The following is a 25,614-nucleotide window of genomic DNA, read 5'->3' on the forward strand; positions in this document are numbered from 1 at the left end:
TTATAGTAAACAAAGCAAGAAGGAGGTCTTTAAGCTGAGACACCACGAGCATTCAGGGTTTAGTACTAGTAGACATAAAATGCTTTTATTATTATGGATACAGAGGCAAAAAGTTTGAGCTGACATTCTATGGCGTTGAGTTATCACTGTTTTTTTTGTTTGTTTTTTTAAGCACATTATCAGAGGCAACAGGCAAAGGTTACATGTCATGCAAACTAGATAAATAACTCTTTACGTGTACCTTTGCTATAAAGTTAATCATCCACTGGCAATAATGTAGTGCTCTTAGTTTAAAAAAGGAAAGAGGGAAAAATATACATACAGTATGTAAACAGTCAAAGAAATTGCACTTTCTTGGCTTGTTATTAGAAGCCACACTACTGAAAGAGAGCAGAAATGTAACACTGGAAAAACTAAGTCACTGTCACTGATTGTCTGACCAAAAACAAAAGTAACGCTCGGCTAAAGAAAATCAAATAAAAACAACCAATAAAAGAAAACCCAAACAAACCAAACAGACAAGTTATGTCCTACAAAAAACAAAATAAATCATATACAATCATAGTCAACTTTAAGGGAAAATGTCTGATATATTGGTCAGCTGTATAGTTTCTTAAAAACATCTTAGTAAAATGAAAGGTTTATTAACTTTCATGTATAATCCAGACTGTATTGTGTATAATACTAATTTTACACGCTACTGCTGACAGAAAGAAAACAGGTCTCTCGATGTACTGTACATTCACACGTAACTAAACGCTTATGTTACTTCCAATAAGTGGATTAGCCCGATGTTCCTAAGATGAGAACAAACTACTTTGCATCTGTACAGAAAAATGACCTCCAATCTTCAAATATTCACAACTTTTTTTTTTCTTTTTCTTAGTTTATCTTAAAAAGGAAGTTCTTATATAGTCCTTATCAGAGGAGATATTGCTTTTAAAGACTGCATGAGTTCGCTTAGGTACGTACACAAGACAACATGGCACTTCTACAGAGCATTTGGGGCAAATCGATTCTCATTCCCTTTCCGCTCTCCTTCCTCCCTCCTGCCGAGGACATTCTGATTGTCAATGCTCTGAAGCAAAGAGTGAAACATTCTCAAAGGCAGTCTGAAGTAAACAAAAACACTTTTTACACGTCCACCTCTCCTCCCTCAGAAGCAATACTGAAAATAGTTAACAATAAACATTCCTATCGTGAATATATTTCGTCCATTTCTTTTAGCGGACACGACTCGAGCTGTCTTTGTTTTTTCTCCAAAAAATAACTTCTTTCTTAAAACCTCATTAGAAATTCTCTTGCAGCGATGCCAAAATTCCTATCACTAAGCCCACCCCCTCCCCTGCCTATTCACTGGTACATAGCAGACACTGTCTTGATAAAGTGAAGAAAACCCCCTAACACTGTCTCAACAGCTTTTAACTGGCTCACGTCTCCTCTCGTGTCATTTTCCCAAAGGTGCAATGTGACTTTGAAAGCTTACCAACTAAATGAGCGTTCAATTTTGACCTACTTAGGGCCCAGGCTACATTTTGTATTGCTCTGGGCAGCCTGCGAGCTCCTCGTCTCTTGGAAACGTCGGAGCTGAAATGCTGAGTACCATATAAGTCCATATCCAAACTCCCCTGCAATGTCCGTCTTTCCCAAATTTGCTTAAGGTGCTGAAGTAAGAGCAATCAAAGTGTACAGTATGTGTGTGTTTATAGTGTGTCCACTCAGCATACATACAGTCTTTAGTGTGCTTGTTCAATCAGCACTAGTGCAAATTCATTTCAGCTGGTCTGTTTCTTTCTTTCTTTTTCTTTCTTTCTTTCATACGGGACAGTCTATCTCTGTTTCTCTCATCCCTCACCGCTCGGACAAAAGATGTGTTGCCATGGTTTCATCCTTGATGTGGATGCCCTTCAGAAAGCTAGGATCAACACACTCATCTGTCAGCGTTTGAGATGTCTTTCTTTTGCATTTTCAGCTGGTATAATTCGCCAGATCTCGTCTCCTTTTTCTCGCTTCTTCTCTGCGGGACTGCCATTGTTAACAGCAGCGTTGTGACATCAGTTCATCTGTCCAGTGGTGGGTCCTGGTCCCTTTCTCAGAGTGGTCCCACCTACACAAAAGAAAAGATACTGTCAGCTAAATAGTACACATACTTCTGGCTTCTGCTTCAGCGGCAGACGTTTCACTTACCCCCTCTTTTTAGCTTATGAATGCTGCAGGTTCAAAAGTAAATCATTCAGCCGTTTCCTCCTCTGTTCTCTGCTGCAAACTTCTCCTTCCCCTTGTTTTTCTTCCTCTCCCTCCTCCTCATGTCTGCTGTGGGTTTTGGTGGGCTGGAGTGAACAAGTATGCACAGTTAATTTCAAAAGCAGATTTTTTTATCCTTGTGGAATTTTTGCATTGTTAATATATATATATATATTTTAATGTTTGTAGATTTGTTGACTCACACAGGGGCTGGCAGTGAACGAGCTGGAGGTGTCCTGACTTTGGTGGGGGGGGTCACTGCTGATAACCGTCACTTCCACCCCCACTGGATGATCTGAGGGTCAAAGGCCAAAGAGTTTTCTGTATGTTAGTGAAGGCGACGTAGGAGGAAATGAAAACTGCGCTCGTTTCTTTTACAGAAATGTCTGTAATTATGCAAGTGTCCTTATTTCCCCTTGATTTCTATCTGCAATCAGTCATGGAGTCTTTGATGGAAACTGTGTGTGGTTTCACTGTTAATGGGGAAAGTTGATGCCTGCTGGGTTCTTGGACACCAGCGGTGGATGACAGAAATGGGGAAACATTTCTGCAGGCTGAATTCTGTGGTTGGAAAACCACTTAGTTTTTGTTGCTGAGTATGATATGCAGAGACAAGCCAGTTGTGAGGACGGTGGTCTGTACGGCACACACGTACACATACATGCACACGTGGAGGAAAAGACACAACACAAGACGCCGAAAGAAGTCGGTAGAAATGAAAATGTATAGAGTTTAAACCACATACACGGGGGCATACACGAACACCTACAGAAACAAAAACTAACACACACACTTGCTTCATGGACCTGACTTGATGTGGCTGTCGTCCCCATTGGCTCCTTCACAGGACAGATGTCGTGAGTCGCCCTCCTCTCCCTCCCCCTCTGCGTCTCGTTCTCTCTCCCTCTCTATTCTCATCCGGATTTGTCTGTCTCTCACCAGCTCCCAGTTCCTCACAAGGAACACATGGTGCTTCACCACAAAGCTCCTGGCCCGGCACAAATGGAGAAACATGAACTGCTGACATTAGTTCAATAATATCGCAACAAATAGTTTAATGTGAAACGCGAATCGTCGTGTACTTTCCGTACCTCTCGCTGCTGGTCAAAGGCTCCATGTCGAGGTGCGGGAACAAGCTGGTAATGTCACTGGAGCTCTCCTCCTTTACAATAAATGCAGAGACGCGCGTAAGCTTCGGGACAGATTATTGCAAAAACATTCATCACTGGAATCAAATAACCACGAGCCACAAAAAACTCACCGCTGTCTGCTGATATGATGCAGTCCTCTCTTTCAGCCGGCCTGAGTGAATCAGAGAGAAAGAAACACGGTAAGAAAGAAATTATCCGGCAAGTCAGCTAAACCTGACGACATCTAACAACTGCTGTAACACTGTAATAGCGGTGACTCACAGTAACGCCGCTTCCTCTTCAGGGGGACAGCAGGCTGTCGGTGAAGCTGTAACCAAACAACATGAAAGTTAGATCCAAGGACATTTTTTTAAAAGCTTGTGCCCTGCAAAGTCTGATCTGGTGTGACTGTACCTGGTTGTGCTGCCAGAGCCACATCACATCATAGGGCAGCTGGAAATTAATTCTTTTTAGCCTCAGGTACTTCCCTGAAGAAGATAAAGTGAGCTTAGCTGCATTACTACAAGAACATAGTACACACTAGCAGTGTTTACATTTTCTTATATACTCACCGACATGGATGGGAGCAGGTAAAAGGCTGTACTCGTTCTCCCCTGGCGTGTACTCCATGTTCTCTTTGCAGTTCTTCTGGGTTTGGGAGGGGGGGCTAGGAAAGATGCATAATAAATATTTAAACAAACAAACAAAAAATAAAAAACAGATAACGGGAAAAAAAACCCATTATAATAGTTTGTTTATGGATTCAGTCAACTCACTCTGTAGTTTTGTAATCATCAGAGTAAAGACCTGCCCTCAGGAATTTCTTCCTGGGAGGACCATCGGCCTTTTCCTCTCTTTGGATGGTTACGGGTTGGGGCGGAGCCTGGTCGACGTCTGACTGGCTAAAACATTCAGGGAGGGCGTCGCACTCGGATTTATCCTCAGCGACACTAAAAAGGAAAGCACAAAGAGAGAGATAGAATGATAGAGAGGGAAAAGAAAGAGAGAAAGGCACTGGTTTAGCACACAGTGCTGAAAACGATGGGTTAATAGGACAGTAGTGAGTGGTTGTATTGAATTTTCAAGTCAACCAGCTCAGGTGTTTACCTCTGATGACAGGGCGAGTCACTGTGTTTTCTCTTCCGTCCTCTCTTCCTCTTGGCCTGCAGCTCCGACTCCGTCACCTGCTGCGCCGTGTCGCCTCCTCCCCTGTCTCTCTCTGGCAGTCTTTCTTCTGTTCTCCCTCCCACTTCTCTCTCATCTCTGACGTGGCTGTGTCCTGGCAAGATTTCAGGTGAGGACATGGACGGCGTTGCAGATAAGTGCGGGAGGGAGGACACAGAGGAGGGCAGCGGGTGCTTCCTGGGCCGTCCTGGCCTTCTTTTGTTCTTCAGCGCCGCGCTGTCTGACGTTGGCACACTTTTCTGCTTCCCTCGGCTTCTCGAGTCACCTTGTAAACCTGAAGTCATCGAAATAACAAGGGGGGGGGGGGGGGGCAGTCGGAGGCATGAGGGGAGGGTGGGGTGTAAGTGGTGGAGAGGAAATGAGACAGATGTGGATCTGTGATTGAGCCGGCAGGAGGTGTGAGGTGAGGCCAGTCTAGGCTGAGTCATGCACATAGGCCGCACATTAGGTGAGTCACAACATTTCCTCTGACCATTTCACTTCTGGGAAACACATTAAAAAGTGATTTATGCACGCCACAAAAAACAAGGAAAAGAAAAACAGACATAAACACGGTGCATCATGCATACTTTTTCAGTGAGCATGCACAAATATGCACTAAGCACACTATTTATTTTTTACAAATTCGGTTACTGTGAAATACAACCCCAGAAAGCTCAGCAGCTACAGACGGCGAACGGATGTCAAATGTATTCCTCCGCTTGCAAAAACATTTTTCCTTTGCCCCCCGTCTGACCTCTGTGCTACTCCTTTATCCATCTCTCTGAGGTCATTCGTCTTTTTGTTCCATTTTCCACTGCCAGTGACAAGACTGACCACTCTTTCCTTATTGGATTTTTCCAAGTCAAATAGGCCTTGTTGGGCAGCAGTGAGGGATAGGCCAATCTTTAAATAGCCAATCTGGTGGTTAACTAATGACTGTTCTCACTGGGTAGCCCTAGGCTGCAACAGCGTGTGGTTCACTGCCGACCAGGAAGATTTCAAAGATTTTCTGGCAGATTCCCATCAAGACGCTGCTCTCCTGCTATAACACTTTATAAAAATTCCAGCAGATAGTGGTTGCTGAGAGGCTGTGTGTTTGTGTCAGGCATCGTCTCTCGCACAGCAGAGAGAGTCTGAAATTAGCTATAAAAAGAATGGAGTCTGATTTCCTCTCAAACACCCTCCAGGCTTTTGATGCATGGCTTAACAACACCTGAGAAAAAGCAGCGCTGTCCCTATACTGGGGACACTACTGGTAGCACAGTTTCATCTCCACATTGCACAAATATAAAAATCTGTCATACCGTGCAAGTGGAAAGAAGCTCTTGGCATAAATCTTATTCACTCAGCTAGCTGTCATGATTTGCTCGCTGCTGTCATATTTCAGTGGTAGGTACATTTGATGATAGATTCCCTGCTTTATCTAGATTACTGTCAGTATCCTATATATTCATATTCTCCGCCGTTGACACAGTAGCAGAACACAACAGCCTATTCGCAAAACTCAAAATGCTCTCAGTGGAGATTTCTGTAGCATTCATCAGCACAGTCACGCTGTCATGCGATCGCAGCCTCGCACTGATCGATCGGGTGAAAGCAAAGACTTGTCAGAGATCAAATCATTCATGCACCCTCACCTGCGTCTCTCCTCTCTGTCCACGCCGGTTCGTGTCTCCTCCACGACCTCTCTACATTTCCTTGATTCCTAATGGCCAATCCACTGCTCAGACCCCTCCCTCCTGTTGCTATGGCAGCAGACGTGAACAGGTTGGTGTGTGTCGGCGATGGGGACGTCGTGTACAGATGCGACTCTTGAACATCCTCGTCCCCATCTTCGTCCTCGCCGTCCGACGCGATCAGTCTTCCTGCATGCTGGTCTCCGGTGAAGCCTCTCCAGCTGGGGTTTGAGTTTCCGAACGCTGTAGCTCCCAGACTCCCAAATTTCGCCCAGCTCTGACCCAGGCCGCCCCATCCTCCTCCGAATGAAGACAGGTGAGAGGATCCCAGCCCCAGTGACGTGAGCGAAGTGTGTTTGTACCTGTCTGCGGACGATGACGATGAGGCAGCGGCAGCAGCGACAGCGGAAAAGGAATCATTTCCATTCTCACGCAGCCAAGTTGATTCTTTACCCAGCATGCTCCCTGTTCCCCTTGCCACTTTCCTTCCTCCTTCTCCTTGCCCCAAAACGAACCCCAACCTTGACTTTGAGCAGGCCAGCCCCTCTCGTTCCACTCCATCTTCCTCCTCGTCCTCGTGTATCTCCTCCTCCTCGTCCACGTCTCGTTCGCAGTGCCTGTGACGATGTTTATGTTTGTGTTTGTGTTCACTCCTCCCGCAGCCGTAAGAGAAGCCGGATGCGAACCCTGAGCCGAGGTGTGGCCGTCCTCCACTGCCTACCCCGATATCCCCTTCGATTTCCCCTCCTAAAGCTCCCTCCCTCAGCAGCCTACTCCTCCGCCTGTGAAACCTAGGTGGATTAAGGAGAAAGTGGGCGTGGTGGGGCTGATGAGGGGCATACTGGTGGGGAGATGGAAGCGTGTAGGAGGGGAGGTGGTGGTAAAGTGTTGTGGTTGTGGGATAGCTGTTGTAGAAGCCCATATTCTCAATGGTCTCCTGAAACTTTGAAGGGCAGCCGCATTGCCTGCGGTCTGGCTTTCTGTTGCAGTGGCAAGGGTAGAAAGGCTGCGGGGAGAACGTGGGATTAGCAGAGAAAGATGACGGGTGAGGAGAGTAGAAGCCATTTAGATTGATCCTGAAAATGTTGGAGCGGTGGGAAGAGGAGGAATGATGTCGCCTTCCTCCGGCAGCATTCGCACTCCCATCAAAGCCTTGTCCCAGTCCTGTCCTCGCCCAGCTACGCCGTCCGATATGTACCTCGCTGAACTGACTGATTAAGTCTTCGAGTTCGGCCAGAAACTCTGGGTCCTGCATGTGCAGCTGCTGGTGCTTCTTCTTGTGTTTATTTTTCTGTCTCTTCAGTGCATTGTGCCCAACACAGGAATAATAGTCCGAATGAGTGCACTTGTTGTGTCCTGGACAGGGGCAGGGACACAAGCAGGTACAGGAAGGAGAACAATCGTAATCCCTGCGCCTGTGTCGATGTCGGTCTCTGTGCCGCTCCATGGTATTTGAGTTGGCCATGGGGTTGGTGTGTCTGGGGATGTGAGACAGAGGCAAAGAGACTGGAGAGGGACAGTCCATGATGGAAGAAAGGTGCCTTTGACCACCTAGAATCGCTCCTGACCCCTGACCCATCCTCAACACGCCCCGAGGTCCCCTCATCTCCCCTCGCTCAGAGACGCTGTTGTTGTCTGTTCCGATCCCGCTGTCGCTGGGCAGGGTCTCTTCGCTGTGTGATTCACTCCTCGGGGACGGGGTGGCCTCTTTCAGGTGGCCAGGAGAGCCAGGTGTGTGATGCAGTGGAGGGGTGGGGCAAGAGAGCTTACATGAAGACTGGTGAAAGGGGAAGTGATGCCTTCCCTGACATGGACAGCTCTTCTTCACAAAGGGAGAGAGCGATGAGGAGGAGGGAGGACGGGGGGAGGTACAGGAGGAGGATGGGGAGGGGAGGTAGAAGGGGTGAGGAAAAAGTAGGGAGGATGTTGGTTCTGCGAGGCTGCCCTCACTGTAAGGACTCTGGGCCCCACTGGAGTGAGTAAGAGATGGGGAGGGAAACGGGTGAGACGGAGGAGGCTGGGGTTGGTTAGTCGAGAAGAGAGAAGTTTCTGAGGGACTGGTAAACAGAGAGGAGTGAGTGGAGTTCTGGGAGTTTGAATTTAGGTTGGCGGTTTGGGATTTAGGCTTGCGTCCTCGCCTCTTGCCCATGTAGATGGTCCCCCTCTTGCTCACATTGATCTGAGGGCCTAGCTTACTTCCAAAGGAGGAGGACAGGGCTGAGAGTGTGTGTACTGTTGTAGCCTCTATCGATTTACACATTCTCTGAGAAGTCTCACCATCTGCTGCCTCTCCTGCCCTTCCTTCCTTTCCTAAATACCCAGACAGCATTACTTTGTGAAATCTCCTCTTCTTTCTTTTCTTCATCTCATTAATCAGCCTCCTGAGCTTTAGCTGCCTGTTTCCCTTTTCAGGGGGGTGAAAATCTTTACCACTCACTGTATGATCAGCGTGATTTAGTGCATCTCCACTCGCCTCCTCGGGGAAAGGTCGTTTGGGAGGCCGGCCACGCTTCTTGGGGCTGGATTTAGACTGAGCCACACACTGTAGTATTGCACTTGGCTCCAGCACAGGGGCTTTCGGAACTCCGTCACAGCCCCGGAGAGGCACCTCAGTTGCGATATCGTTTGGTGTAAGCTGAGGGGGAGGTTCGTCTAAACTAGAGCTGTAGGATTTAGGACGACCCCTTTTTCGGGCCGTGTTTATGGGGTTTCTGGAAGAAGGGGGGCTGGATTCTGATGTGGGGTGATTCTGCTTTGGGGTTGGAGGTTTGGTTGCAGAAGACACTGGGGAGGAGCTGCTGGTTAGGGAGCCAGAGGTTGCTGGGTGTGACTCATCACTCTGCTGAATAGTGGCTTTGGCAGGAAGGGGCGTCTTGGTGTTCTGGGTGAAACTCAGTAAAGGATTTTGTAGTGAATCAGAAGGAGCTTCCTGATTTTCCACTCTCTGAGCCCGGTGCACCAGCTTGGTCCAGCTGGGCCTTCTGGCTTTACGTTTTTTGAGCGGTCGGCTATCCTGCTCTTGTGGGGAAGAAGGGGGAGAAATGGGAGAATGGGCAGAAGGCGTGGGCACAGGGGGAGGAGCAGAAGAGGAGGGGTGGCTTGGAGGCACTGTTGAATGTCTCGAGACGTCCTGTTCTTTTGATTTACTCGTGTCACCTGTTGTTGTTGCTGCCTCAGCTTGTGTAACTGACTTGCAACTGTCATCTGTCTTCTCCTTCTCATCTGGTCTGCCTGTATTCACTAATTTGCAGGTTTTATCTAGCTTGCCGTTGTCAGCAGTTTCCCCACATTTTGCACTGTTATCCTCTATTCTTTGTCTGTCTGGGCTGAGCTTATCCCTCTTTTTCTCAACCTTTCCTCTGTCACTCTTTAGATCATCCTTCCGTATATCATCACTTCTATGTCGTTCATCCTTTTCTTTTCCATGTCTCGATTTCCCATCCTTCCCTTTTTCCTTTTTCTTCTTCTTACCCTCCTCCTTTCTGCCCTCGTTTTTTGCTTTATCAGCCTCCAGCCTATCTCGCTTCGACTTCTTGTCTTTGCGTTTCTCTTTTTTTGCTTTTCTCTCTTTCTCTCTCTTTTTCTCCAGCGGGTGCTCTACAGAGGGATCGTGACCTTGGGATTGGACAGAGAGTTCCACAGCGGGGGATGACTGCGGTTTTGGGGTAATTGAGGGATAGGAGGGAGATTCTGGCCTGCTCTTATTGGAAAGGCTAAGTTCTTTATGGGAACCAGTGGAGACTAGCGGTCTTGTTGAAGAGTCCATGGAAGAAGTAGAGGTGGAAGTGCTGTGTTTTCCAACTTTGACTTTGGATGAAGTAGGAGTGCCAAGAATGTTAGAGGAGCCTTTCCCATTGGACAGGCCCTTCTGTTTGGTTGTCTGTACCAAACCATTATGCTTCTTGGAGGTGTTTTCATCATTCCTGGTTTCCAGTGGAGACTGCGTCTGGATGCATGGGCTGGAAGGAGTAGTTGAAGCTGCCTGGTCTGTTGTGGGTGAGCAGGGTTTGGGTCCTGCAAGGACGGGCTGGCCATTGACGCTCTGAGATTTGTCTTTCTTCACTCTCTCAGATGAATTCCCCTCTGTCTTATCGGCCAGCTTGATAGGAACCTGAGAGATGAAAAACAGAGAAAAAAGAAAGAAAGAAAAAAGCAAATCTCTGTCATAGGCATCTTTTAGTTTGCTGTCAACAACAGTGACGGACAATGAAAAAGAGACAGTAACTGAAATTCTTTTGTTATTGTTCCCCATTAAAAAGGACAGTGAAGATAAAAACGACTCAATCAAGCAGAGAAACGAGGGCACACTGAGGAGGAGAGAGTGGAAACAGGAATGGGGTTGACAAAGAGAGGAGAAATACAAAGGCAGAGAAACGGAGAGGAAGGGAGTGGGACAGGGACCGAGGGGGAGTGAAAGATAAATGAGAGCAGGTAGAGAAAAGAGGGGATGTAAAAATAGAAGAGAGGGACAGATATAGAGAGCCAAGCAGAGACAGAAAGAGAGGGAGAGAAAGCCTTGCTATTGGTGGCTATAAATTGCCACTAATACAGATGAGAAGGCTTGACATTTCATACTTGTTCTGTAATTTTGGTATGCTGTAGCTTGAGTGGCGTTTGTGCAGCTAAAGCTATAAGCTTTCCCTTGGGTGATTGTCATAAGGACTGATGGGCCAGTGTCTGTAATAACTCCAAGCGGTTGCCGTGCTGTTGTCCTATTTATAGGTCTGTTTTTAAAATGCACTGCTTGAGTTTCAGGATTGAGACAATGGCTGTTAGATAGATATTACAAGTGAGCTCAATGCTGGGTGATTTTGCACCACATCAAAGACTCTATGAGAATGGTGGTTAGCTGTAAAAAGCCTAAACAAAGCACAAAGGTGCCATTTCTCAAGCTAACTTCAGCTAATTGCAGATTTATTCAGATTCAGATCAACTTTATTAATCCCCTTAAAAAAGGGCAATCTGTTGGCAACTGACATGAGGAACGCTGTACATATGTGAGGCCTTGTCCTTAACTTACCTGTTTGGCAGACTTCGTCCCTTGGCTGGTTACGACAGGGACAGAGGCCGGGCTGGAAGCTGTAGAAAATGTCGGTGACAGCGACAGTGACTGTGATGACGAAGACAACAACGGTATTGATGATGTAACTGGTGGTGAAGCAGCAGATGCAGTTTGTTTGGATGTGGTCTGGACAGCATCCAAGCCTGAGTGTTGCTCTCTGTTTGCTTCGTCTGGGGCAGAGCTGGTTTTACTCTGCTGGCCTGCTCCCCCTCCTTCTCCATCGCCCTTTAGCAAACCCCCCCTGCCTTGTCTCTGATAGGTCCTGATGGTGGGCTTGCAGACGTAGCTCTCCAAGATCTTGGGCGGTTTCTTGGTGCGCTTGGTTTGGAGACCAATTCGGACTCTTACATTCCCCTCGGGGCAGCTGGCCTCTCTGCCAGAGAGCTGAAGCTGTTGCTGCCCCACGCTGCCACAGCGCCCCTCGATGAGCAGCTCCAGCACTGCCCCCTTGTCTCCTTCTCTCTTTCTTCCTCCTCCCTTTTTGTCCTCCTCCTTTTTTCCCACTGCCTCGCCATTCTCTACTTCCCCTCTCCTCTTTTTCTCTGCCACTTGGTCCTGCTCAGAGTCTTCAGGTGCAGAGGCGGGGTCCAGAGTGGAGGCTGTGGTCGGAGGGGTTCCCCCCTTCACTCTCTGGTCCATCAGAGAAGTCGGGGGGAGAAGTAGGATGCTGTGAGGTTACCAGTACAACACTTTAAAACGACTCCAGTGGGGTTGGTGGGGTCAAGGGTGAAGAGCAGAATGCAGGTGTCGATCACAAGGGTCACAAAAAAAAAAGATCCAGTAAGAGTCCAAGTGCAGCTCTGTACCTTCATCCGGCAAGGGAAGGTCTCTCTGATGTCCTTTACAGTTACACTGAGACAGAGTAAAAGGCAGAAGGAAAGTGGAAGAAAAGACAGAAAGATAGAGAGGCCAGTGATTAGTCATTTCAGTGAGCTAAGATGTTGAACAGCAGCAGTACAGGAATTGAGGGGAAAGTCCCCTTCCTTCAGGCAGCTGTAGCGAGGTGCTAAAGTCTGTGTCCACAGAGATGATCTCATCATCCAGAAAACCCAGGAGGCCAATCAACGTTGCTGATTCCCAGAATGTCGGCATTAGCTGGAAGACTGACTTACATTCCCCCCAAAAAAACAGCCTGGGCTAGTTCGCTCCGACAATCCGCAAATATCGATGGAGCTAAAAGACAGCGAACACACCCCAAACCTCTACACTTTTCACTTATGTCGTAATCCTTCCCGTGTCTCTCCGCAAATCAATCTATCAATCAATCAGCTTCTGGCTAATTCAAACACTTGATCCAGTCTCCTCCCCTGCTCCCTCCACTGTCTTTGCGCCTTCTGTTCTCAGCTACTCCCACAAGCACTCCTCCTCCCACCCTTCCCGCTGCTGTACTTTCTTTTCTCTCCGAAACTCCCCTTTTCATGTTTGGCAGTAAGCTTTTGCATGCATTCTCTGTTAGTCCCTCCACTCTCTCTCTCTCTCACTCTGTGTGTGTGTGTGTGTGTGTGTAGACCACACAGTAAAATGGTCAACTCATACACTGTATCCATGTTAATCAGAACCATATTTCCTCTTCCTTGTCGTTCTTTTCCTTCTCTCCAACTTAAATCTCTCCATTCACAGTCCGACTGTTCCCCTCCTCCCCTTTCAGTAGTGGTAACACAAATCCGTAGGAAAGGGTAAAACTTATTTTTGGAAAGGAGCGCAAATTCCTCCTCCTCCCATTGCTTCCTCTAAGTCAAGTAAGCTTTTCATTGACCCCCATTGTAAATGGCCTTTTAATGTGACATTATAGTGAAGTAACACACCCTAAAATAACATTCTCCTCACCAGGAAAAAACTTTCACTCTCATTCGTGGTGTTTCCAGACCGCTTTTCAACGTGTCGAAGGGAAGCAGCATCTTTCTGTCATGCTTCCTTCATTATTCGCTCTCCCTCATTAAGGGAGACACTCATCCATTTTCTAATAAAACACACCCGGGCAAGCATTCTTGCAGCTCTCTCCTGAGCGCCTCTTATGAAATAGCTCATCTGTCTCTCAGCGCTCTGAACTGCCCCCTTAGACTTACGAGAGCATCTCAGATAATGTTTTCATTTAAGAGCTCAGTGGGCTATCTCTCGTGCCTCTTGGTCCCTCCCTCCACACCCAAATCATAGAAGCTCAAATCAACATCTGTTTCAGTAACCGCTGTTATGTAACAGTTTTGGAAAGCATTTCCAAGACCAGTCCTCCTTACAATGAAAGAAAATGAGCGTAGAGGTGGACAGTGGTCCTCTTGAACTTAACTGCGGCAACTTTTATTATCAAGTCCACTCCAGAAGCCTGTGCGGAGGGGCCGTGAGCACAAGCAGTATGAGTTACAAACCTGTTTGTGAAAACTCGCCATAAGAGGAGAGCCAGAGTGGCAGGTTTTCAGACTTAAAAGGGCAAGCCCATTCAGCATCAGTCAGAGTGCATACTAATGGCTTTTTATAGTCTCCAGAACTATACCTCTCACACATAACTCAAAATTATTCTAACATTAGACCAGAAGCTATTTCCAGTGACAGGATGATGGGTTGACTTGACACTGTAGTCAGTGCGGTGGCTCGGGAGCGCCGAAGCAACGATTAAATCATGATAATGGCCCACCATATTTCCAGCCATCATCACCATCCCATGACAGCGTTATCATCGATAACTACAACACTATTATCATCTGCCTGACAACAGCATGAGCCCAGCTGGAAATTGGGCCCCTGTGATGGCATCTGAAATCACTGAACCACGAAGCCTCGCGGTAAGCGTACGGGGAAGTTTCTCACGTGAGTCCCCCTCCTCAGACGCGCACACGCACACACACTTTCCCTCTAGTTAGTGCGTTGGCCGTACATTGTGTACCCGGGTCGCAGCTGCGTAGGCTCACTGATGTTGCTACTGTAGATACAGTATGGGCAGTGGGGGTGTTACCGCACTGGAGCAACCTATCACTGGTTTACCGAGGACGTCAACAGGAGCTTCCTTCTCCATAATGACTTTGCGCACCTCGGAAAATCACTACCCGCCTGATGCTGTCGCACTTACAAATGATACACACATGCACGTGTTGTTGTTGTCGTCACTCCTGTCTCCTATTTTGAGACATATCGCACATCTACGCGCCCTAAAACATGACCCAGCTGCACGTTTCAAACTCAACATGGAAGTGGGAGGCTACGTAGCACGAAAAAATGTGCTTGCTGGTAGTGTTTGTGCTGGTGCGGATTAGTACCGAGCCACCTTTTTCCTCAGCCCCCCCTCCCCGCCTCTCCTCTCTCTCGCTCTCTCTCTCTTCTATCTGTCCTCTGCCAGTCCTTCTGCTGGTGTCAGCAACATTGAAATAAGAAATATCACCGTGCGGGGAGAACAGAGGGGAGGGAAACACACTCGGCAACAAGGGATAAAATTAGCGCAAAGCGGATGCACAAAATTCTTAACCTGCTGCGCTTTGAGCCCGCTGATGATGACAGGCCTGCACGCATTAATACGGACTGCCATGACAAGCAGTAATAAGGCTACGTAGGCTACTTACCCCGAGAGCGCGTCCCAGAGCCAACTGCGTTTAGGCAGGAGGTTAAGGTGTTGCTGTCCTGCTCTCCCCTTTCGCACCAGCGGCGATCCACGGCTTTTTGGTGCATTAGATGTTGCTTTGATTGCATAACTAAGGCCAGCGGAGGTTAAAACACCCCCTAAAACCGAGTTTCAGTCCCATCAGAGCGCAGAGCCTACTGTGCAACAACATTGGCGCGGGTGTTTTCATAATCATACAGTCGACGGATCTCCGTCGGCGCGTCTCCGCAGCTAGGTGGCGGACTGGTTACGCTGGATCTTATTTTTTTTTATTTTTTTGCCTACTTCTCTCTCTACCCCCCTCTCTCTTTCTCGCTCTCTCTCTCTCGGGGGGAGGGGGGGGGGGGGGAGTTACACCGCTCCCGCCAGTTATAATGGCTCAGATTGTGCTCTCGTATGCGCACAGCCTGCTAACGTGTCGTGGCGACGGGCTGAAGGCTGCAGCTGCGTGTGTGTGTGTGTGTGTGTGTGTGTGTGTGTGTGTGTGTGTGTGTGTGTGTGTGTGTGTGTGTGTGTGTGCTCGGGGTACAGGGCTGGCAGCGCAGAGGGGTTGTTGAATGTGCGGGAATGCAACTGCGTGGCCATTTTCATGTGGCCAGAGGAGGAGATAAAACGGTGGATACAGCACAGGATCTCATTGCGGTTCATAACAGGCGATCGGGGAGGGCTATTTAGGCGCTTAATAAAATGGCGACGACTTGGCGAAAGTAGGCTGCTGGTAGGATTTTGGGGAGCAGCCGAAAAGTTGCGTCGCGTCATGCAATACAAGATTCGGCTTTACGCGAGTGGGAGAGGCACGCGGGGATGGTAAAAGTTGATACGTGAGAGCTGTTTACCGCGCGTTTGGTAACATTTCCCCCAAATAATAAAAAGCACACAATTTGAACATGAAACATTTGCAGAAGTGTGTTAATATGAGAACACAGTCATAATTAGTAGTGCTAAAAACAACAGTCACAGATATATAATTACAGTATAGTAATGATTTATTTGGCAGTAGAAGCGGTATATTCTCCAAAGAGTTTAGTCCACTGTTAGGTCCTGATACGCATATAAGATTTGGGGAGCCCCCGTGCCTCCTATTCGCTACACACTGTTTACACCGTGACCTCTAAATAACCATTAAACACACTGCAGACTGCACCTGACCGCGCACGTCTGTATGATCCTGAATTTGTTAGTAGCACTAAAAGTCCTGAAAACACGCACCATGTAAGGAATATGTGACAAAAAGCAGATAGATGTTTGCCCCCGTAAGTTTTAAGTCCAATTAACAAGCACGCAAATTTTTACAAACCAAAAAGTCCTTCAGGCTCTCTGGGCCTCCTGGGAAAAAGTTGTTGTCTAACCCTTGTGACACAACCGAGTTTTGCTTGTTGTTTGCTTTGTTTTTTTTAAATTCTCTGTCAAACATTATTTCGAATAAAAAGGGTCCAGATTTATTCGACTGATACTGAAGCCAGGATCTCTGTATGTCAGTCAGTTTCAACGCAACCTTATTTTAAATGTTAACGACAGCGCTCGTCTATTTTAGGATCAGTGTACTCGTTATAACGTGAACAACTGGGAAAATAAAGTCGAACTAAAGTCGATCAAAGTGATTAAAGTTTAACAATTGAAATGCTCATTAAATACCTGCATTGGTGCGAATGACTAGAAAAAAACGAGAGCAAAAGAAAATCAATGCGGAACTGAATTTATGCTCAAAAAGTCGCATAAAAACTTTGATCACATTGAGATAGACAAATATCAGAGTCCTAGAGATGCTTAGAGACACAAACATCCATGTCTATAAGATGCCTATAGCATGTATGCATAATGAGAGCGTAAGCTTTCAAGATTATTCACAACGAGCACTAAAGATAAGAGAGATATGCTTTGCACACTTAATTTAATCAGCAATAAGGTTTTGTTGCTGTCGTTGCGATAAAAAGTGAATACTTGATCCGTTTCAAACACCTGCATAAGTTCTAAATGTTCAGAACCTTTCATTGTCAAACACATTATAAAATAGGTGATAATGCAGGGCATTCTTAGTTAATTACTAAAGAAATGAGCATTGCCGTACAGAAAATTTGGTCTTTCATGGGAGCAATTTTCCTGTGATTGTGGGTAGACGCAAATCTGCACACAGTAGACCATAGAGCAAAACAAAAAAAAATCAGCATACTAATTGCAAGTCCAATTAATAAAACTAAGAAAATAATATTTTTTTTTATGTTATACAAACAGACACAAAATACAAGGGCAAATTAGTGAAACTGTGTCCAGGGGAGGACTCTGATACTCTGACCTAAAGGATAAAACATACAGAAGAAATAAAGTCAGAGATAAAAATTTATTTAAGAGTGAAGACAGAGTGTTGAGATGATGGAAGAAGTACTTTGAGAAGCTTGTGAATAACGGAAATGAGAGAGAGAGGAGGACAGATGGAGGAAAGTTAGTGGATCAGGAATTTCAGAAGATTAGATTTCAGAAGAGCTGCTATAAAGAGGATGAAGAGTAGAAAGGTGGTTGGTCCAGATGACAAGCCTGTAAAAGTATGGGATGTCTAGGAAAGATGAGAGTGGACTTTTTTCTTTCTTTTTTTTTTTTTTTTACCAGATTCTTTAACGCAATCTTGGAGAGTGAGAGGATGACTGAGAAACAGAGAAGTGCATTGGTACTGATTTTCAAGAACAAAGGTGAAGTGCAGAACTGTAGTAACCACAGAGGGTTAAAGCTGATGAAATGCACCATAAAGTTACGGGAAAGAGTTGCTGAAGCTAGGTTAAGAGGAGAGGTGGGGACATGATGTTTGCTTTGAGGGTGTTGATGAAGAAGTATAGAGAAGGTCAGAAGGAGTTTTACTGTATCTTTGTAGATCTAGAGAAAGTATACGATAGGTTGTCAAGAGAGGAGAAGGAGGCATATCCTCACGCAGGACAAGCACGAGGACAGCAAGACAATGATGAGGTGTGGAGTAGGTGACAAATGGGTTCGGGGTGTCGGAGGAATAACATCGGAAATCATCTCTGAGGCCCTTTTTTGTTTGTAGTTTGGATGGACAGGCTGAAAAATAAGGTAAGACAGAAGTCTCTGTGGACTGATGTTTGCAGGCAACACTGTGGTTTATAGAGCATGGAGCAGGGGAAAGAGAGTCTAGAGTGGTGCAAGTGTGCTCTGGAGAAAAGAGGAATGAAAGCCAGTAGAAACAAGACAAAATAGATGTGTGTGGATGAGAGGGCAATAGAAGGAAAGATGATGCTGCAAGGAGCAGAGGTAGTCAAGGTGGTGACTTGGTGAATTGAAATACATGGGATCAATGATTCAAAGCCACAGACAGTGCACAAGAGAGGTGAAGAATAGCATGCAGAGAGGATGGAGTGAGGGGAGATGAGTCTCTGGGGTGATTTGTGACAGAAGGACAGCAGCAAGAGTGAAAGGGAAGGTTTAGAAGATAGTAATGAGACTGATGGCAAAGCAAACATAGAGACAAACTAAAACATACAAAATCTCATTTACTTAGTGCAATATATATTCCTATGCAATACACATTTCAATGTGGAGTAAATATCTAAATGACTGTGCAATATTTTTCTCATACTACACTGGAATTTGGGAACTACCGTCTCATAGCTGAAACTAATTTACATGTTACTTCTTTTCTATATATATATTTTTTAAACAAACACAACAACAACAAACAAAAACCTTAGTGTGCACTGTTTTATACACCATAAAGAGATATATATTTATAGAGTATTTATTTGACTTTGACTCTAATCTCTAAGAGTTACCTAGACCTTAGTGTATGTCTCCAAATTGCAAATACACATTTTTATCTTTATCTCTTATGATGTATGGTAGCAGTGACAAAAAGACAGCTGGAGGTGGGAGAGTTGCAGATGCTCAGATTTTCACTGAAGAATGAAAAAGATCAGAAATGAGTATATAAACAGGAAAGCTCAGGTTGAGCAGGTGGAGACAACGTTAGAGAGACAAGGCTGAGATGGTTCGAACATGTGCAGAGGAGGGATATACTGGACAAAGGATGCAGAGTATGAAGCTGCCAGGCAGGAGGAAAAGAGGAAGACCTCAAGATTGGTGGATGTAGTGAAGGAGTACACGCAGAGGGTTGATGTGACAGAGGAGGATGCTAAGGATAGGTTGAGATGGAGACAGATGATCTGCAGAGGTGATCCCTAAAGAAGAACACGAAGTATATTGCATGAGCAAAGACATTTAGCTGATTAATTTCTCATCATGAATATTCATCACGAGCCTTGTAACTTTTTTTGTTTAATCTCCAGGCAACTAATCTGATGGTTAACTGAGATTACTGTACCGTTGCTGTTAATCTTACCTAAATCCGGAGAACAGGGATATATCTAATGCTTTAAAGATCACTGTCTTTACCCTTTATAATGTATTAAACAGTCATAATAACTGTACCGTAATTATCAGAGGCCAAACGCCAAAGTCTGATAAACTCCATTTTCCTCATTTGTTGTCGCCTCGCCTCGTGCGGTCTGATTGGCTAAACCACCGCGTCACGTCACTTCCTTTGTGTGCAGCATGATGGCGGTGTCCATGACAGGTCTGGCACATTGATATCGGCTCGGTTTGTGCAGTATTTACTTTCCGTGACCGGAGTCTGGAGAGCCTTTTCAGCAGATGACGTTTGTCGAAATCTTCCTCACTGAACATTTAATGAAGTGAGTCGCAGGTGAGCAGCTTTCAGCGTCCGCGCGGCTCTGGGTTCGTTCCCGTTACTTATTACATACGTGTCTGCAGGACGACACAGCTAGCTGTTAGCTAACTGTTTATGCAAGGTTACAGGACACTGGTGTGTGTTTATATATCCTGGCGTTTTGAATTGTTTCTCTCTGTCCACCCTGTTTCAGGTCATGGCTCTTCACAGATTGTCCTCAAGGCTACGGCCAACGGTGAGGATAGGCTTTAGAAGCTGCTTCTTCGTAACCTGGACAGTACTTAAATATTTCACTTTATTGTCAAAACTGTCAGGTCAAAAATGTTTTTACTAACAGCTGTTGTGGCAAAATGTTGCAGGTAACCCACGTAAGGTCCCTTCACAGCGGTGGACGCAGGCAGCAGCAGGAGGCTGTGGCTGTAGACTCGGAACCGGAACCTTTCTCAGTCTTCAGGACACCGGAGAGCGACCCGGTAAGCAAGACATGAGGCAAAGCTGGATTCATACTCGTGTTGTTGGGATAAGTGTTGAATCATTAGTCTATTAAACATGTACCTGCCCAACATTAACTTAACAAAGAAAAGCAAAACAGATGAACAAACCACCACTGCCGTTCAACACACTGAAGGGAAAATTATTTAAACACAAATCTTTATTTTAAAAAATTTTTAAGACTAAAAATCAGCTATAGCAAACAAAAGGTCCAAACTTACCAAAATGAAAAAACAAACAAAAAGAAAACGCATTATCTTCTATTTCAGGTCAAAAGCCACATGTTAGACTTTACATTTATTAGTGTTTGTTCCTTTTTTTCCTTTTTTTTTTACTATAAGTTGTTATTTTTCTGAATAGAGGAAATTGTGTTTGATCTAGCTGAATTTTTTTTACGTTCAGGTTATGTTGCATAAATGTGTTGCCTTGAAAAGCGACGCACTCACAGAATTTGGTGTCTGTTCAAAAGATTTGTCAGTGAGCATTGTCAGTCTTCATTTTACGGTGTTTCATTCTTTCTTCTGCTGTCCTGAAGATTTTTGTTTGTGCTGCATGAACTGCATGAGAACTCGTTCGTGACCATTACAGCCAGATTGAGATTTATACGGTGAAAATGGTTACAGGATGGTGGATAAAATGTTGTTATATAGAGGACGAGTATATATTTCTGTTTAGGGCAATCTGAGGGTTGCTGAGCAACTGACAAAGATCCAATTTAAAAACATTTTGTTGCAGCTTTTATAGAAATGCGACTGCATTGCTTATTCTTAAATCAGATATTTGGAATTTGTTGTCCCTTTAATTGAAATGACTGAAAAAAGCTTATGAGTTTGACCTGCGTTTCCTTCCAGGCATGTCATTCAGAGACGCACATCGGACAGTACTACACTCTGCCCTCTGCACATATCCGCACGCTGTTCCCTTCAGGCCTCCCTTGGCGCTATCAGCAACAGGTAAGTTCATCCTTGGATGTGAGATCTGCATAGAAAAGTTACAAATGTGACCTTGTTTGTAGATTACAGTGTAGTTTTTCTTAAATGATTTAAGCAGCACTGATAAATTCTTCTCCATGGTTTTAGGTGAAGACATTTAACGAAGCTTGCATCATGGTGAGGCAGCCAAGCCTTGAGGTCATCTCTTACCTGAAAAAAACAGACTACAGCAAACCTGCTCTGCGATATTTATTTTGTATCCTTCAGAAACACACCTGCGCTGCCGCTTACAGAAAAGTGAACGCACTCTAGCTCTTGATCCTGATTAAAGCAGTCGTTGTCCTTATCAAGGTGTTCAGATGGGCAGAAGGGTACTGGGAAGACGATTTCTCTCTGTCACGCTGTCCACTTCTGCTACACACAGGGATGGCTGGTGCTTCATATTCCTGATGGTGAGACAGACACACCGGCTAAATGTCTGATTAGTAAACAGTAAGAAAGTGTTTGGGATGCGCTGATTCAATGGCCTGTTATGTGGCTCGTTGACTGGCATCAACCTGTCAGCAAATAAAATGACCTTTAGTGATGTTTTTCTGTTGTATGCGATCAACTTTCAACCACCCTGCTTGCAAATCCAATGATAAATGTATTAGTCGTTCAGAAAGAGTGTGGTGTCGGTTTAAAGGTCTTTAAACCTATTTATTTATTTTTAATGATGAATATATTATTTCACAATCGCTGCATCTCCTTCGTGAGAAGTTAACGATCAGTATCTTCTTTGCTCGCGCAGCTCATCAATGGGTGAAGAACTGTAAGGAGCTGCTGCCTTCATCCTATAACGCGTCTCGCTTTGATCAGCCATTACAAGCCACGACATGGTTACGCAACTTCAGGCTCACCAACGAACGCTTCCTTTCAAAGGTAACAATATGGACACAGTAATACGCAGTATTTAGAGTACTTTGAGTATTCAAAGTGAGATAAAGGCTTATCAATAAGCTGGACAAGTACTGGCTTTGATGTAGTTTAGGACTAACTTAAGTTATTAAATGACACCATTTAAATCTACCCGTCTTTACCCCGGAAAATGGTATGTTTGACATGGAGACACAGGTTCCTGTAGCATGTAAATTTCAGCGATGGTCTTCATCCAAACTTGTGTAACATTTTAAAGAAAAAATGTTCCACCAATAGCACACCTGGTTGAGCAGACGACCCGTGTGCCATAAACTGTGATCATTATTGATCCAGTAGTTTGGATCCCAGTCCACTTCATTCACTTCCAGCCACTCGCCCTCTTTCTGTCCCTACTTTAATGGCTAATCTATACTGTCCTTTCTACTAAATGCACCCCCCTAGAAAAAAAATGTCTATAAATAGTAAATATATGTACCCATATGTAACCACCAAACTTGAAAATTACTATAACTGGCTTAAATTTTCCTTCGTTAGATTCCGTCTTCAAGTCTTCTCCTTATGCACGTCCAGACCACTTCCATTTTTACGATGTTCTGTTCTGACTACTTGTACTTATGAATCTGTGATTTCACCATGGCAGGAAGTTTCTGTCTACACTAACACAATCTTGGCTCCTCATCTACCCTACACACCAGATCTGTTCTCCTCTGACTTTCACTTCTTTCTCAAAATAAAACCCTAAGGTTGCCATTTGAACACACTGGAGGAGATTCAGTATATATTGCAGGTGCACATATGCAAGTGGGCATAAAAGTAGTTCAAGGTAGCAAATCTAAAACTATGAGAAACATTGAAAGGGTTGGGTAAAAGTCTGGTGAGGAATTCAAATAGAAATGATGAGAGTTTAATGTTTCTGTTTCTTTGCCAGATAAAGACAAAGCATCGCTACATGTGGACAAAGAGAGAGTTCACCGAGGAGGGAAGTCTGCTAGGAGAGCTGGTGGATCAGGTGAGTCCTCCCTCTGTACAAATAAGTGGGAGTTCTGTTGCTTAGAGGATTTGTGTTTACCCTCCAAAACATTTTCATCATCCTGTTACTGATTCTTTTGTCCTGCCTGACTGATTCCCAACACACAGGTCATTAAAGTTTCATCTTTCACCTTGCCTGTGCTTGCTGGAGATCAATAGCGAATGAACTGAGCACTGATGGATCAGAACAATACTTTTGCACCATGCATGCTGACAAATGCTGCAGGAATTTATATGCAGCTTGTCAATTTCCCACTTGTATCAGTTGTCTCATTATTCCCATTTCTTTAAAAGATGGTGCATATATTTATTTATTTATATATATATATATATATATATATATATATATATATATATATAAATAAATATTTTTTTCTTCTTTTTTTTTTTTTTTTTTTTTTCTTTTTTTCTTTAAATGTAGGGGTAAGCTTGTCATATATATGGATAAAGCTTATATTAAGCAATTATCCTACAACAGCGAGTAGACAGACGGGTAGCCAGGTTTTTTTTCCTTTCTTCTTTTGGCTTCTGTATCAAACAGCTGGATGTTTACAGGCTTCCCCGTCCCACCCACACGCTACAATAACTCAGATTTTCTTCTGCTGCAGAGTTACTGTTATTTATATTCTTGATTTTGCTTCCATAACAAATGGTATTGCATCACTCTAGGGTATATCTCGTGTGAAGAGCAGCAGTGATGTTGTGGGGGCGGTGATGAAGGAGCTGAGGCTGCAAAGCGGGCAACCGGGTTCAGACTTCCACTTGGCCGTGGCAGTGGATGGTGTCAATGGCCTGTGGGGAAGATCCACCATCAAGAAGGAGGATAAGAGTGCTGTGAGAAGACACATATAGAGTCCTGTTATTCCTCAAAGATGTTTTCAGGCTTCTTCTACGTTTGCCACAGATGGAAAATCTCATGCGTCTCACTTTCTCACTGTTATCAGGTCGATCCAGAGGAGCTCACTTTGATTTATAACCTGAGGAAGCTCATGAGGAACGACTGGGTGAGAAGAGCACAAGGTGTTTACGAGAATATTACGTTGAAGAGATTTTCCATTAACGCTCTCTCTCTCTCGTTTTAGACTGGAGGCGCCATTATCGCCACTCTGTCCCAGACGGGATCGCTCTACACCCCCAAATCTGCCTACTTGCCTCAAGAGCTGCTCGGAGAGGTTAGAGGTCATTTGATTGTGCTTTATTATCTGTAGCACTCGCCCTCAAGCAGTGACGGCAGATTAGTCTTTGCTTGTCATTTTCAGTTTCGGCTATTAGTCAGGAAATTGCAGACTGAGCAACATTTTGTTGTCTGTGAGCATCAAATCCTGCTGCATAACCAGCAATATTGTCAGAAAACAGATTTCTTGTGACATTTGTCAACAAAGGATGAATCTTATTCTTTGTTTAGTGCATACACGCCCTCTTTCTTTAGTAAGCTGGCTCTTCTATGCAGCAGCATGAATGTGAATGCTTCTGTTACTGTTCCCATTCTGCTCGCTGGGTTCAGTTTTGCAGTTATACAGCGTGACTGTGCCAATGCAGTCCGTTCTGTTCATCACAGCCATATTTGTCTGAGGTATGCGTGTCACAAGATTCATTTGCAGATGGACCGATAAATCCATCTCTGTCGCCCACTTCTTACTTTGGATAACGATTAAACAATAAAACTCAAAGCAGGCTCGTAAAACATTCTGATCCCCCCCCCCATTAAAAAGTGTTGGTGATGTAAGTTCACACTGTGTGGGCTTGACCTGAACTTTTTCTTTTCTTTTAAATGCATTAATTCATATTTAGAAATGTGCATTATTGATTTTTTTCCCCTTTAGTGCATCTATCTTATGTAAAGACTGATATTTGTTAGAGCCTGCAGTGCATGTTTTGCATTTTTATGATGATTCATACGTTCTCTATTTTTATATTGTAAGTTATTGTCAGTATGTAAGTGATCATCAGCTGTATTGAAAGGCTTTAAACATGGTTGAAAGTGAGATTTGATGTTTTGTGTTCTGTTTGTGTTTTCATCATCAGAGGGGGTTTGACAGCATGGATCCATTCATTCCAGTTTCTGTGCCCAACTACAGCGAGAAGGAGTTTGAGAGCTGTTGCCTCTACTATATGGACCGCCACTGGCTGCAGCACCCACAGAGTGAGCGAGGATGGTGATGGTGACACTAATAACACGTAATTTAGGCTGTGTTTCTAATATTTTAATTTTTTTCCTCTAATCAGGTCGAACTGAGGAAGGGAAAAAAGAACTCGTCTTCTTGAGCAACAAGAATCCATCAATGTTGGACAGAATTTGTGGCTTCTTATGAGGATGCAAACAGATTAAAATCTCTCTCTCACACACACACACACACACACACACACACACACACACACACACACACACACACACACACAGTATCGGTCTACTAGAAATACAAGAACATACATGTGTCCATGTCTGTAATATGTATACTGTTGTAAACTATGATGCATGCGTGCTACTTTGATAATAAAATGTTAAAATAAAGAAAATAGTGCTTTTGGTTTTGTCAGCACTTTGATCTTATGTGGTCCGAAATCCTCAATTTCTGTCAGTGTAAATAGTTTAACTACACATTTAATCAATTAGATATCTTAATATAGGATACTGTAATGTGTAAAATTACAGAAATCTAAGTTTAATTACTTTGGTATATTGTG

The 25,614-nt window shown here is 44.7% G+C and overlaps 2 protein-coding genes across 7 annotated transcripts; one reads left to right on the top strand and one right to left on the bottom strand.

The window, feature by feature from the left end:
• Nucleotides 1-58: 58 nt before the first annotated feature.
• On the bottom strand, nucleotides 59-16,759 carry LOC146659145 (uncharacterized). 4 transcript variants are annotated; one of them, XM_085423029.1, is made up of 14 exons: nucleotides 14,828-16,757; nucleotides 11,238-12,131; nucleotides 6,179-10,328; nucleotides 4,482-4,833; nucleotides 4,151-4,324; nucleotides 3,947-4,041; nucleotides 3,789-3,862; nucleotides 3,657-3,702; nucleotides 3,506-3,546; nucleotides 3,336-3,406; nucleotides 3,051-3,232; nucleotides 2,448-2,539; nucleotides 2,188-2,330; nucleotides 59-2,107 (listed from the first exon to the last, which is right to left on the bottom strand). In XM_085423029.1, the coding sequence occupies exons 2-13, from the start codon at nucleotides 11,916-11,918 to the stop codon at nucleotides 2,202-2,204; spliced, it is 6,087 nt and encodes a 2,028-aa protein (XP_085279155.1). In that variant the 5' UTR covers nucleotides 11,919-12,131; nucleotides 14,828-16,757; the 3' UTR covers nucleotides 59-2,107; nucleotides 2,188-2,201. The 4 variants fall into 4 exon arrangements, 2 of the variants coding, with proteins under 2 accessions (XP_085279155.1, XP_085279156.1); XR_014913774.1 differs by lacking the exon at nucleotides 59-2,107 and having other exon boundaries at nucleotides 2,190-2,330; nucleotides 3,056-3,232; nucleotides 14,828-16,758; XR_014913775.1 differs by lacking the exon at nucleotides 59-2,107 and having other exon boundaries at nucleotides 2,284-2,330; nucleotides 3,038-3,232; nucleotides 14,828-16,758.
• Nucleotides 16,760-19,405: 2,646 nt separating this feature from the next.
• Nucleotides 19,406-25,329, top strand: dap3 (death associated protein 3). Of its 3 annotated transcripts, none has more exons than XM_085423036.1 (13): nucleotides 19,406-19,605; nucleotides 19,752-19,793; nucleotides 19,918-20,031; nucleotides 20,902-21,003; nucleotides 21,130-21,238; nucleotides 21,342-21,434; nucleotides 21,773-21,903; nucleotides 22,829-22,909; nucleotides 23,599-23,763; nucleotides 23,874-23,933; nucleotides 24,012-24,101; nucleotides 24,955-25,072; nucleotides 25,156-25,329. In XM_085423036.1, the coding sequence occupies exons 2-13, from the start codon at nucleotides 19,755-19,757 to the stop codon at nucleotides 25,239-25,241; spliced, it is 1,188 nt and encodes a 395-aa protein (XP_085279162.1). In that variant the 5' UTR covers nucleotides 19,406-19,605; nucleotides 19,752-19,754; the 3' UTR covers nucleotides 25,242-25,329. The 3 variants fall into 3 exon arrangements, with proteins under 3 accessions (XP_085279162.1, XP_085279160.1, XP_085279161.1); XM_085423034.1 differs by having other exon boundaries at nucleotides 19,406-19,573; XM_085423035.1 differs by having other exon boundaries at nucleotides 19,408-19,562.
• The last annotated feature ends 285 nt before the right edge of the window (nucleotides 25,330-25,614 follow it).

Source organism: Rhamphochromis longiceps, linkage group LG11, assembly GCF_057381845.1.
Source record: "Rhamphochromis longiceps isolate RC_006_pf linkage group LG11, R_longiceps_female_GT1.1, whole genome shotgun sequence".
NCBI classification, from domain to species: domain Eukaryota; kingdom Metazoa; phylum Chordata; class Actinopteri; order Cichliformes; family Cichlidae; genus Rhamphochromis; species Rhamphochromis longiceps.

Excerpts from the sequence above, each read along its gene's own strand:
- LOC146659145 (XM_085423029.1), bottom strand. The coding sequence starts at position 11,918 with ATGGACCAGAGAGTGAAGGGGGGAACCCCTCCGACCACAGCCTCCACT. Across the intron at positions 4,042-4,150 it reads GATGATTACAAAACTACAGA|CCCCCCCTCCCAAACCCAGA; the intron begins GTGAGTTGACTG and ends CATCTTTCCTAG. Across the intron at positions 3,233-3,335 it reads CCTTTGACCAGCAGCGAGAG|GAGCTTTGTGGTGAAGCACC; the intron begins GTACGGAAAGTA and ends GTGCCGGGCCAG.
- dap3 (XM_085423036.1), top strand. The coding sequence starts at position 19,755 with ATGGCTCTTCACAGATTGTCCTCAAGGCTACGGCCAACG. Across the intron at positions 19,794-19,917 it reads CCTCAAGGCTACGGCCAACG|GTAACCCACGTAAGGTCCCT; the intron begins GTGAGGATAGGC and ends AAAATGTTGCAG. Across the intron at positions 21,904-22,828 it reads ACGAACGCTTCCTTTCAAAG|ATAAAGACAAAGCATCGCTA; the intron begins GTAACAATATGG and ends TTTCTTTGCCAG.